The 12,467-nt window shown below is 38.1% G+C and overlaps 2 protein-coding genes across 2 annotated transcripts; both read right to left on the bottom strand.

Moving 5' to 3' along the window:
* Positions 1-5,408: 5,408 nt before the first annotated feature.
* On the bottom strand, positions 5,409-6,410 carry LOC119077441. Its single transcript, XM_037184657.1, has 2 exons — positions 5,897-6,410; positions 5,409-5,768 (listed from the first exon to the last, which is right to left on the bottom strand). The coding sequence occupies exons 1-2, from the start codon at positions 5,927-5,929 to the stop codon at positions 5,469-5,471; spliced, it is 333 nt and encodes a 110-aa protein (XP_037040552.1). The 5' UTR covers positions 5,930-6,410; the 3' UTR covers positions 5,409-5,468.
* Positions 6,411-11,654: 5,244 nt separating this feature from the next.
* LOC119077266 (tyrosyl-DNA phosphodiesterase 2-like) lies at positions 11,655-12,467 on the bottom strand. Its single transcript, XM_037184414.1, has one exon. It carries the CDS (start codon positions 12,465-12,467, stop codon positions 11,655-11,657), a length of 813 nt encoding a protein of 270 aa, XP_037040309.1.

The following is a 12,467-nucleotide window of genomic DNA, read 5'->3' as shown; positions in this document are numbered from 1 at the left end:
ACGGACGACTCTGAGGACACCTTTAAAGCTAAGGACAAATTCAACCATGAACTGAAATTTTGACAGATAATGTATGGCGTTTCTGTCAATGAACGTCAACACAAGGTATGGTCGAATGTCAAACTTTGTATGGAGCGGAGAACATGGCGTTTGTTTATATGAAATCGCTACGTCCAACCTGGTTTGTACATTCATTGGTTTCTGTACCTTTTTTCGCTAACATGAAACAACGTCAAATTCTCATTTCCCGGCTGACTGTATACGCTGTATACTTAGCTTAAATTATTTTCCTTTGACGTATTAAAACACTGAGAAACGTCAAAATTATCGCTGCAACAAGCACAGTTACTTTTGCCGTCATTTTAGTTATTTTTATTAGTTGAGTAACAACGGTTCTGCTCGGACTTACTATAATGACAAAATTTGAAAATATTTTCCTCTAAAAAAAAAGTTTTTACCGTAGCGCTGGTCCTAGCTTCAACTGAATACTGAAAATGAATTAACAAGTTAAATTTGAAGCTCTGGTGATAAGAGCTACCGCTTAACATTGTTTGTATACTATGTGTTTTAACCATAATGGTAGACTGCCTAGAGGAATTATGACCCGAAATTCATTGAAAATTATATCACACACACACACCACTAACACGAAAACGTCAACTTTGCTTCTTTTGACGTTGTGGGTCCATTTTGCTGTCTGTACACAAAGCTGTCACACACATACATTTAAATATATGATTTCTCATTTTAATTTGTCACTTTGTTCTATTGAGCGGGCCCTTGGTTTTAACTCATACAACGAAAACAGGTCATCTATCTTCAAAGTGGCATTCACAACCGTCCGTTTTAGCTAAGTTTAGCTCTTTGCTACGTGGCGTTTCTATTGTTTAGGTGACTTTTGCAATCTTTGAATTACAACTGTCAAGTAAACGGCTGAAAAACGAACGACTGTGAGCCACCTTAAGGCTTGATTTTAAGAATTTCGCCGTAAGAATGCTCCCTGTGAAGGATTTTTATTGGTTAAAAAACGAGATAACACTTTTAAGTGGAAACCAGACACATCTTGAATGGAACATGCTCGCACGTTGGTAAGCGGGCGTGACGCCAGTCCACTACCAAAAATTTTTTTTAAAAAAATTGTGGATTTTGCAGCATATTTACAGCAACTTTTTGACTTCTCTCCTTTGACTCCAACGACCTCCAAATTATCCATACGAGTTCAACGAGCTATCACACGTTACTGCAGCTTCAAAATTGGCAGAGATATTGAAGTTCGAAATATTGATGTTTGTATGAAAATGAGCAATATCTCGAATTTTCAGATAATGCAAATCGCCTACGTTAGTTAGTTAGTTCTTATGGAAAAGTGTATCCAGCAACTCCTAAACGTTTCTATAGATTTTCCTCGAATTTTGGTTATAGGCTAATAATGGCCCAAAAATAAGAATTTTCAAAAGTTGGAAAAAATCCATATCTTGGGAGCTGGAGCTCCCCAAAGTCTTCATACAAATGGCACATGATAGCCAATTTGAATGTGTGTTTGGGTTGTATATTTTGGGGCATGATATGGATGGTAATGTGGTGGAAGTAGGGTGTTGTTTTGGGATGTGTTTCTTGTTGGAAATTGTGTGGATTATTAAGTTCTAACTTCCACTAGGTTGGTTCGTAAATTTTGGGATGACAGATGATCCTCTGGCACTTCCTAACTTCCATCGGATTTTTTTATGGATTTGGGTTATTTTCGACAAAAGTGAGGTGTTCCAAGGCTGGTTCCTAAATTTTAAGATTCAGACTGATTTCTCTAGAATTTTTTAATTTCCATAAGGTTTTTGATGTTGTCGAAAGTGGTGATATCAAAGCCGCTAAAACCGGTAAACCGGTAAAGGGTAAATGTGACGCAAGTCCTTTATCTTACTTACAAAATAACTTATATCGCTGAGGATGACGCATTTTGCGCAAAAGTTTTATCAACAAAAAAGTGATCCAAAAAATTCGTGAAAGAAAATTTTACAAAAAGAAATTTGCGTCACAAGTGTCAGATGTTGAGAACGTATTGTTATGAAAATGGCTAAAAAATGAACTGAAAGAATTTGAACGGAAAAAAACTTGTGTTATACTCTTACCTTCTTCCGAATCACTTTATGATCACAAATTGTCTATTTTAATGAAGTGTTAATTTGTAAAAAAAATCAACCAACGGCGAGACAAGCACCATTTCCGCCCTATCATTTAAAACAAACAAAAAATTCTCATTGAAACATTTATTGTAAAGTAAATTGCAATTAAATGCATGGATAACACAGACTTCAATTAACTAATCAAATATTTCAATTCCAGATAAGAAATCTGCTAAAATGATGTAAAGTTTTCCATCAAGATCTAATTAACTTACATGCAATGACGAGTCGCATGCATATGGCATGTTCTTTTGTAACATTTTCGTGCATGGTGTTTTTTCAATACAAAATAAAGATATTGCAAACATTGGAAATGATTTGAAAACTGTTTCTTAATGATAAATGAGGATAAATCTTCATATTAAGACAAAAAAATCTAAATTTTTATGCAAAATCTGCCAAGTACAACAAAATCAATCGTCGTTCCGAACGTTTCTAAAGTGAGAAAAATTGTATGCAGTCATCGACGGCAAAGGTGTTTTCTTATAGTTTCATAATTAAATTTGAACCATTACTTAATTTAAAAATAAGAAGAAGGGCAAAACTTCATTTTAATCACAGATTAAGTTAAATTTGATTGAAAAATTAATATAAAATAATTTAAAATATCACCGTTCCGAACGTTTCCTTAGTAAAAAAATCCAAAACATCATACCGATAGGCAAACATTTTTCGAACAAACCGCTACTAAAGTGCATTAAATTGGTATACAAATAGCGCTTTGCGCGCTATTTTACATTGAAAACAAAAGATTAATGACGCCAAATACCGGTAGCAACCAAAAATCCGCTACAAATTTCTGTAAAATACCGGTAAATGTATATTTTTAACACTAGTACGACAGTCCCTGTGTGTTAGTACAAATTGTGAATTCTCACTGAGCGTGGAAACTGCCATATGGAGAATGTCAAAATGTCAAAGTTAAAAATTGTAAACGGCACTGAGGGTGGATGATGGCAGATATCGGTGTATATATATATGCCACCTACAGGTAGAACATGAATAAGGGTTTAAATGGAATGAATATTGTCGGTATATCGGTGTATATCTAGATAGTAGAGTGTGTTCCAGACTCCGTTTGTATTAATATTCGGCTTTATTTATACGTTAGCCATCCCATACCGGTGGCATTATATCAGATATTCCGTTTTCATCCATTTAATGGATTGTTCGGGCGGCTAAGAAAATAATGGACTTTTGTGAGTTGATAGTGTGACGTATAAATAAGAAATTAAAAAAGAAAAATTGCGCACCTGGGCATGTAATACTGTATCAGTATAGTTCTAGAAGTCCAAGTTAACATTATCATGCTTCGGGGAAAATGAGATCAATTTTGAATTTTCTCTCGAGTTTTGTTCCTTTTGCATGAAAAGTTACATACGTTCGACGACGATAGGGCAAGGATCTTGTTGATGTTTTTCACCACTTGTCAGCCAATTTTCTTTAGCTGAATATGGCGCTGTTGTAGTTTTCAGGGTAAAGCTTCACGAAACCACCGTATTTTGCTTTAAGGTAATAGTTCCATATTGATTTGAAGCAGTTTCAATTGCCAAAAAGGTCTAAAATCAATTGTCCCATCGAAACGATATGTAACTAATAAAGTTCAAATGCAAATGTTAGCCGAAAGAGCACACCGTGAAGAATTTCTGTTGGTTGATATTCGTCTCTCTCGTTTTTTAACCAATAAAAATCCTTCACGAGGAGCTGTCTTACGACGAAAATTATTAAGTGGAAATCAAGCCTTACAACACTACATCGATAGTGTTTACATCAAATTGTTGCTCTGCTGAATTGCTGTGTTTGAAAGTCACTGGAAACATACGTTGGCAAAATTGAAAAATTTCATTTTTACCTATGCGAAAGTAACAGTTCGTCTGACGTCAAATTTTTCTGTGATGTCACCTCTTAATTTCATTCATAAAATCAGGTGAACTGACACTTTGTCATCGACAAAATTGAATTTTTTCACCTTTGCCAACGTGTCTTTCCAGTGACTTTCCAATACAGCAATTCAGCACAACAAAAATGTGATGTTCACACTATCGATGGAGAGTAAATATTATAATGTAGCGTAAATTTAGTGTGACAGTAAGATTTTATGAATGAAAAATTTTAAAATCTAGCGTTGTAATTCAGCACTGGAACCTCGTATGCGAAGTGGTGTAAAGGCACAGTTACTCTAAAACTAAAATTTACGCTACATCGATGCTGTTTACATTAAATTCTCGTTGTGCTGAATTGCTGTATTGGAAATTCACTGGAGAGATACGTTGGAAAAATTAAAAAAATTTCATTTTTCCCTACGTGAAAGTGACAGTTCATCTGATTTTATGAATGAAATTAAGAGTTGCCATCATTTGGTGTTGTTGTGGCGAATATTTTCGCGTACGTATCGTTGTGTGTAGGGTCAGTTGGTACTTTGAAACAAAACGCATATTCTAATGTACAGCCTCTTTACGGAGTATCTTTAAGTATAGTTTTCACTTAAAAAGAGCACTCCGTTTCAATGAAAGTAGAGAACAGGTATGGTCGATTGGCGAATTCGTCTTAAACGCACTCATATTTTATGTCAAAATAATATGAAAATGAGTGTGTTTAAGTACGAAAATCAAATTTTTATGTCCTCCGGGCGGACAATAGACCATACCTGGTTTACACTTTCATTGCTCCGTTTAGCCTCCGTTTACATGACAGTTGTAAAATAGAACAAAGGAAATGTCACGTAAACGGAGTAAAAAATTGAAATAAATTCAATTTCCACTTCGTTTGCGTGACAGTTCTTTTGTTCTTTTTTACAACTGTCATGTAGACGGAGGCTAAACGGAGTGCTCTTTTTAAGTGGAAACTATACTTTACAAAATGTTAACGAAAACGAAATTTAAATCTTTATCATTTGAAAATGCCGCACAGGATAGGTTAGGCGGATCAGGGACAGGTATTATATTAGATACGCGGGAACATACAAAATATTTCACTTCCTACAGTTTGCAGCCTTGCAGCTAGTGCCAGAATGACTTAGAGTAGAGCAACACACTTCAAGCATGAGTGGTACTCTAAATGGGGTACTGAGACGGGACAGTGTATCGAACAAATTTCGGTGCTGTAAAAAATCTGGAACCATTTTTCATACAAAGTAGTTCTCTATTTGGACGCTGTCACCCAAAGCACTTTTACTTGAAGAAATACATAAATAAACTCTCCTGCTCCGACCCTTCTACTCCGAAAGACAACTTTGAATTTGATTTCCCATTTAATTATTTAGACCAAAACAAGGGCACGAACAAAATTTTCTTAATCGAAATTAAAACGTCGCTTGCCATCGAAACGATAACCATAAGCGGCCGCATTTTTAGTGTCGACTAGTGCCGGATTTCGGTATTTAAAAAAACTGCCATGGGCGTGCGGAGCTCGTGCAGCCCCATTCGGAATGCCAGCCATTTCGCGCGGATAGAATGCTTCGAACGAACCTTCCGGTGGCAAAACGGACCATATTTCCTTATCGGCTGGATCGTACGGAACAGACCAAGTGACAGCGGCGAATATACACAATATGACACAGCAAACCACAGAGAGATGACGTATCATCTTAAGCTGATTAAACGTTGATTGTACGTGAAAAGAGAGAATGCAGAGTTGAATGAATGAACCGCATACGAATTCAATGATGGAGAATTAACACATCAATGCATGACCAACAAAAGTAATCACACTACACTTACCATGGCGATATGTTGTGTAGTAAACACAACCATGCAGTTAAACTTGTAAAACTGAAACTATTCTGTGAACTTAGGAACACACTATACACGACACTACAAACCAGAGAAGAATTTCTTTCTTTGTCTCGACAAAAACGGTTTCAAATCTCCCCGTTTAATGCACAAAAATTCCGAGGAGCAATGGTTACACTTCAGACTACGAGTTCTTTTCAGTCGAAAACTGAATGGTTTTGAATGAATGAGACATACAACAAAACAACAAAAAAATTATTAGAATGGTTCGTTCATTCAGCATTGACATACACCGATGTATGGATGGATATAACACACACCGTACTGAAAAAAAACACTTTCTCCTTCAATGACTATATGAAGCTGTTTGGGTTACGATCTCAATTGAATTCACCGTATAGGAAATAATGTTGTGCGAGTGGAGTGAATTGTTTAACATTTAAAAACAACGAAAAATTTTTACGAGATCTTAATTGTTTCGTTCGTGTGCTACACTTCTGCTGTGCTATTATCAGGGTCTTTTACGATAGTTTAGGAGTTGTGACGCAAGTCCTCAACGGTTCAAAATAGCAATTTTGATTTTATGAATGCACTGCTTTCGATCGGGGGGTTGTTCACTTAGCTGATGAACATGATTAACCACTTGTTAATCAAGTGATTAACCACTCAATAGTCAAGTCAAACGTCTTAAATCAGTTTCTAATCATAATAAATCAACGAGGAATAACATTTATCAAGTGTAATCAACGAAATTTAACTGATTAGACGAGATCCATACCAATTTTTGTGTAATCAAAGTGAGCAACCCCGGTTGGTTGTATCTTCTCGTGTGAATCTAAAATAATTTCTTGGAGAGTCACTCAGTCTCCCTTTTCATAAGAAAAGTAAATTCAGTCTAAAAATTGTCCTAAATTACACAGGAAGGTTCTGAGTACGTTACAACCACTGTATAAACGACTGATGAAGGTAAATTAATGCAAATTGAAACGGACCATGGATTGGATTGGATTGGATTAGATGGGATTAGATGGGGGGGAAGGGGGAAGGGGAAGGGGGTCTAGTGGGCCTGTTGTGCTATTGCACAAGTCACTTGATCATATGAATTGTGATTTTTTCATCATATCTCTTCGGACTCAGATAGTTCACAAATCGACCGTGTAAACGTCCCATACGTTGTGAATTCTCTAAGCCACGAGTGGTATGCGAAGACCACAACCATCACTATACTAATGACTCATGCATTTTCCCAATGAGCGACTAGTCGATCATAGATGGCGCTTATCCTACAGTCTGTTGTATATTGTGAATTGTGTCATTGACATTATGTCAATATGGCGTGATTGTTGCGAAGAAATCGAATATTGGATTTCTTTGAAATTTGCGACTTTGTTACGGTCGTACAACCATTAGATAACTAATAGCGAGTGCTTAATCACCAAGTGATTAGAATAAAACCAGGCAAGCATTTTTGCGCCGGGAGTCGAACCCGGGACCTCTTGGGTATGAGTCCTATGCTCTACCGATTGAGCTACCTGGACCATACTCCTCTTCTAAAATGTTCATTGTTTTTCTGTTTGTTTGTTTTGGTTCTCTTCTGGACTTTTGAGATTATTGAGGTGGTAGCGGGTTGATTCCTGTAACTTCATCACTACAAATGGTCCACCATCTTCTCAGTTCTAGAAAATCAATGTTTTGAGGAATTTTTCCGGATTTTTTGGGTTCTCTTTTGGACTATTGGGATTGTTGAGGTGGTAGTAGATAGGAGGTTCCTCTTACTTCATCACTTCAAATGGACCACCATCTTCCCAGTTCTAGAACTTCAATATTTTGAAGAAAAAAAATCCAGTTTTTTTGGTCTATCTTCTGGATTTTTTGGATGATTGAGGCGGTAATAGGTCGGTTGCTGTAACTTCATCGCTCCAACTGGTCCATTATCTTCCCAGTTCTAGAAACTCAATATTTTAAGTAATTTTTCCGGTTTTTTGGGGCTCGCTTCTGGACATCTGGGATTGTTGAGGTGGTAATAGGTTCTGTTCCTGCACAGGAGCCGACTCAAATTGTAAAACGGCTGATATCGATCAAAAATCTTATGTAAGGGAAATGTGGCGCAAGTCCATATGTAAGGCTTAAAAACGGCTGATGGTGACGCATTATCTACGACTAACGCAAACATTTCATAAAAAAATTGCGTCACAAAGTGGTAGACAATTTGGATATCTTCTCTTTCTTTCTGGACATATTTTGCATATTTCTGCGCCACATTATGCGCCGACAACGATATCAGTTGTTTTGTTAGTATACGCAGGAACTTGCGTCACATTTCTCTTTTATGGAGTTTTTGACGGAAAGGTATTCCCTCGGTGTAGAATTTATCTCCAAAATTCGAGCAATCATATTCTGAATAACTCATCAATTCTACTGAATCGTAAAGTGCTGCTCTGAAGAGAATGTTGCGCTCGAGGTTGCGCTGCATTCAAATTCACCTGAAAGTTTCGTCTACTGTGTTAAGATTTAACGAAAATATTTTTAACGAAACGAACAGACTAGTCCCACTAGTCCGCCCAAACGATCGGCTGTTGGACGGTGTATGGGTGGCAGAGACAGATCTACACACCGAAAAACTACTTCATTTTGATTCAGATTTACTAGAATATGATGACCTTATCAGTCAAGCCCGAACTGGCTGCCAAAAGGCCAGTTTGTGGGTCGGGTCCCTTGACTGCCTTTTTAAATTTAGGGAAATTAATGTACAATGCTAACTGTAGCACCGACAGCACCAACCAGTGATAAGCTCACAGAATGTTTACTTTTACAATGGACTTTAGCACAGACTAGTGCACTCTTTCATTTATAATGCTCACTTTAGCGCCGATGTTATAGGTTTCACCCGAACAATATTTTTTGTTTAAATACTGGAATCAACCAATTCATTAAAAATTATTGAAACGAAAAGCGTCTTTCGAATTTTTTGGGTGATGTATGCTAAGATAAATTAAAAAAGCGCGAAAAATTGAAACTTTCATACAAAAATTGAAAAAGCCCAGCTATGCCTGGTAGGACAGTATGGTCAGTCGAGGACAGTTATCAGTTGATCTTTACCCCGACTTTTGTAATTACTTCTTACCTCTCGAGAATAATCCAGTTGATAAACTGTTCGTCAGTCAATTTATTATTGATTACAGTAATTTGCAGGCTACTGATGTTAAGGATGTTTTGGGTGCTATTAGAAGCTTCCCATTAAGTTCTTCAGGGGGAATAGGTGGTTTGAGGCCCCGACATTTGAAGGATTTAGTTTCTTTTACTTGTGGTGATTTTGGGAATCGGTTGTTGAAGGCAATAGCTTCTTTGACGGATGTTATTAAGCGTGGGAAGGTTCAACAGGACGTGTGTAAGATATTTTTCGGGGCTTCGTTGACTGCCCTTATGAAAGGTGAAGACGATGTTAGGCCAATTGCAGTAGGGATAGTTTGGAGACGTTTGGCAGGAAAGGTGGCTTGTTGTAATGTCAGAGATAGTTTAGTTAAGAAGTTAAAGCCTGTTCAGTTTGGGTTTGGTGTTCCGGGAGGTGCAGAAGCGTTGGTTCATGCAGTTCGTCGGTTTTGTACAGTTCAGCATGACAAGCCGATGGCCTTGGTTAAGTTCGATTTCGGTAATGCTTTCAATATGTTGTTTAGGAAGTTCATGCTAGGTGAGGTTAGAGACGTTTGTCCTGAGTTGTTGGCGTTAATGCAACAGTCTTATAGACATTTTTCTAATCTTTATTTTCTTGATGAAACTCTGCTTTCAAGGAGAGGGTTTCAACAAGGAGATCCTTTGGGACCTCCCGGTTTCTGCATAGGTATTATGAAGATGACGCATTCATTAGATGCAAGGTTGAATGGTTGGTATTTAGATGATGGTAGTATTGGTGACGTGCTTTCTGTAGTATTGGGGGATATTAGGAAGATTTTAGAATTTTGTGATTTGTCAGGGTTGCCTTTGAATGCTAAGAAGTGTGAAGTCTTTTTTGTGAGTGCTAGTGAAGGTGAAGCGGCTCGTATGTACTCTGAGATTTCGTCATTGTTACCAGGGATTAAGCGGGTTGATGAGTCTTCGTTGGAGATGTTGGGCTCGCCTGTTTTTGAGTTAGGTTTAGAAAGGATGTTTTCAGCAAAAGTTGAATCTATCAAGTTGATGTGTGATCGTTTAACTTTGATGGATGTTCATCCTGCTTTGTGTGTTTTTAGGAAGTCTCTCGGTAGTTCTAGGTTTAATTATTTGTTGCGTTCTTCGAAGGCGTTTTTGTTAGGTGATCGCTTGAGAGCTGTTGACGAGATTTTCCGTTCAACTCTCGAAGCCATTGCGAATGTGAAGATGTCTGATTTTTCTTGGGACCAGGCTTCTCTTCCTTTAAGCTTTGGAGGTATAGGTGTTAGGAAAGTTGAGGATATTGCGATGCCAGCTTATCTGTCGTCTGTTTATTCTACTTTAGAACTGTCGAGTGAGATATTGAGAAAGTTTAGTTTTCAGGTAATCGAAACTAGTGTTTTGGAATTAATTGAGGAAATACCTCGAGATTTTGTTCCAGAAGGTGACGAGAAGAAGAAGAAGCAAAAGAATTGGGATTTGCCGACGATTAAGAGTAAATTCGATGAGATGTTTGACTCCAGCGAACCTGTTGCTCGTGCAAGACTACTTGCATCATCAACCAAAGAATCTTCAAAGTGGTTGCAAGTAGTTCCATCGAGCCAATTGGGTTTGCTATTGGATAACAACTCTGCTAGAATTGCTGTTGGTCTTCGTTTAGGTTCTGGTTTATGCGAGGAACATAAGTGTGTTTGTGGTGGAATGGTTCAAAAGGATGGCTTACACGGCTTATCATGCAAAATGAAAATTAAAAAAATTGCTGCGCATGATGAAGTCAACAAAGTTTTTTCTCATGCATTTTCTTCAGCAGGATTTCCAACCATGTTACAACCGCCAGGTATGTCTAGAGATGATGGTAAAAGACCTGATGGAATGACACTGATTCCATGGAGTCATGGTAAATCTCTTATTTGGGATGTAACCATAAGAGATACATTGGCGCCTTCATACATTAATGAATCTAGCAAGAAACAGCGGTCGATTGCGGACAACGCAGAAAGATTTAAACACAATCATTATAAGCGTTTAAAAGAAAATTATTTGTTTACTCCTCTAGCTTTCGAGACTTTAGGCTGTATGGGACCTGAAACAAAGAAATTCATTGAGAAATTAGGAAAAATTATAAAGGCCACTTCAGGGGAACCGCGATCAATGGATTATTTATTGCAGAGAATTTCAATTGCGATACAAAGAGGCAACGCTGCGTGTATTTTGGGGACTTTGGGAACGGATAGAGTAGATGATTTTTATGTTTTGTAACCTTTGATTTTTGAAAAGATCGTTTTTTTACGGGCTGCATCATTGTGAGCAGCCTTTTTTTTCGCATATTTAAATAAAGAATTTATTATTGATATCGGTCTTGGAAGGAAGCAAGTCTCTGGTACCCATTCAATAATAGCCGGTAACCAAGGGATATTCAGTAAAAAAAAGCGATTTTAAGGAACGAGAAGATTTATTTTTAATTTCAAAACTAGATTTGCCGAGCAAGGAACGTTCAGCCAAACTTAAATGCAACAATACGACCACGCTCTCTGAGCGAGCATATTCAACAACACAACTCTTAAAGCTTCAAGGACCACTCAGTGGCTTCAACTACAACAAAATGTTAATTTCTTTTCGACTATGTCTCCTGGAAAAATGCCACGACTCCCCAATGATCGCTGGGAAATGAATTCGTTCCGGCAACCTTCGACAAACCGGTCAATCCGAAGAATTCCGGTGTCAGTGTAGCCGGAACCGATTCACGAAAAAACAGCCGATCAAATCGACACCGCGGTTGCACCTTGCCCGGCATCTGTTTGTTCGTATTGTATTTCAGATCCCAGGTGAACTTCGACGAACTCGAACCGTTTCTCATCCACAGATCGTGCATGTTCGCCGGAACTTTGCCTTGCACTTCGGTGTCACGTGCATTCAGATCACCGCCGAAGATGACATTCCATTCCGGCGGAATGGAGCGGCAACGGTCAAAGCACATTTTGAGTTGAATGACCCTCTGTGGGGCAAATGCTGCCGTGCTCTCCAGATGAGTATTACAAATTGCCACGTTCACTCGATCGATTCGGCATCGGGTGATCAACAGGTTCCGGTCCATCATTGAGCCGGGAAAATTGACGATTTCGTGATCCACATAAATGACACGATTCGTTCGGAGAAAGGTTACGGTGAAGTATGTGGATTCCGGCTTATGCGTACCGACGACCGGCTTGTATTTCGATTTCAATTTGGCCGCAATGTATTGAAAAGTGGGCAGAATCAATTCCTGTAACATGACGACGGTGTAGTCTCGTTTTTCCAGCAGAGCAACAACTTCGGCTGTTCGTTCCGCCAAATTGTTACTGTCCAAACCGTCCAAATTCCACGAAATGACGGAAAGTTTTGCCGGTGATCGGGAAAAGGTCACTTCCTCAGCAGTGGTTCGATTCGTTGCCAT

The sequence above is a fragment of the Bradysia coprophila genome, unplaced genomic scaffold, assembly GCF_014529535.1.
Source record: "Bradysia coprophila strain Holo2 unplaced genomic scaffold, BU_Bcop_v1 contig_235, whole genome shotgun sequence".
Taxonomy (NCBI): domain Eukaryota; kingdom Metazoa; phylum Arthropoda; class Insecta; order Diptera; family Sciaridae; genus Bradysia; species Bradysia coprophila.
This window is presented reverse-complemented; position numbering and strand designations above follow the sequence as displayed.

Excerpts from the sequence above, each read along its gene's own strand:
- LOC119077266 (XM_037184414.1), bottom strand. The coding sequence starts at position 12,467 with ATGGCAACGAATCGAACCACTGCTGAGGAAGTGACCTTTTCCCGATCA.
- LOC119077441 (XM_037184657.1), bottom strand. The coding sequence starts at position 5,929 with ATGGTTGTGTTTACTACACAACATATCGCCATG. Across the intron at positions 5,769-5,896 it reads CTACACAACATATCGCCATG|CTTAAGATGATACGTCATCT; the intron begins GTAAGTGTAGTG and ends ACGTTTAATCAG.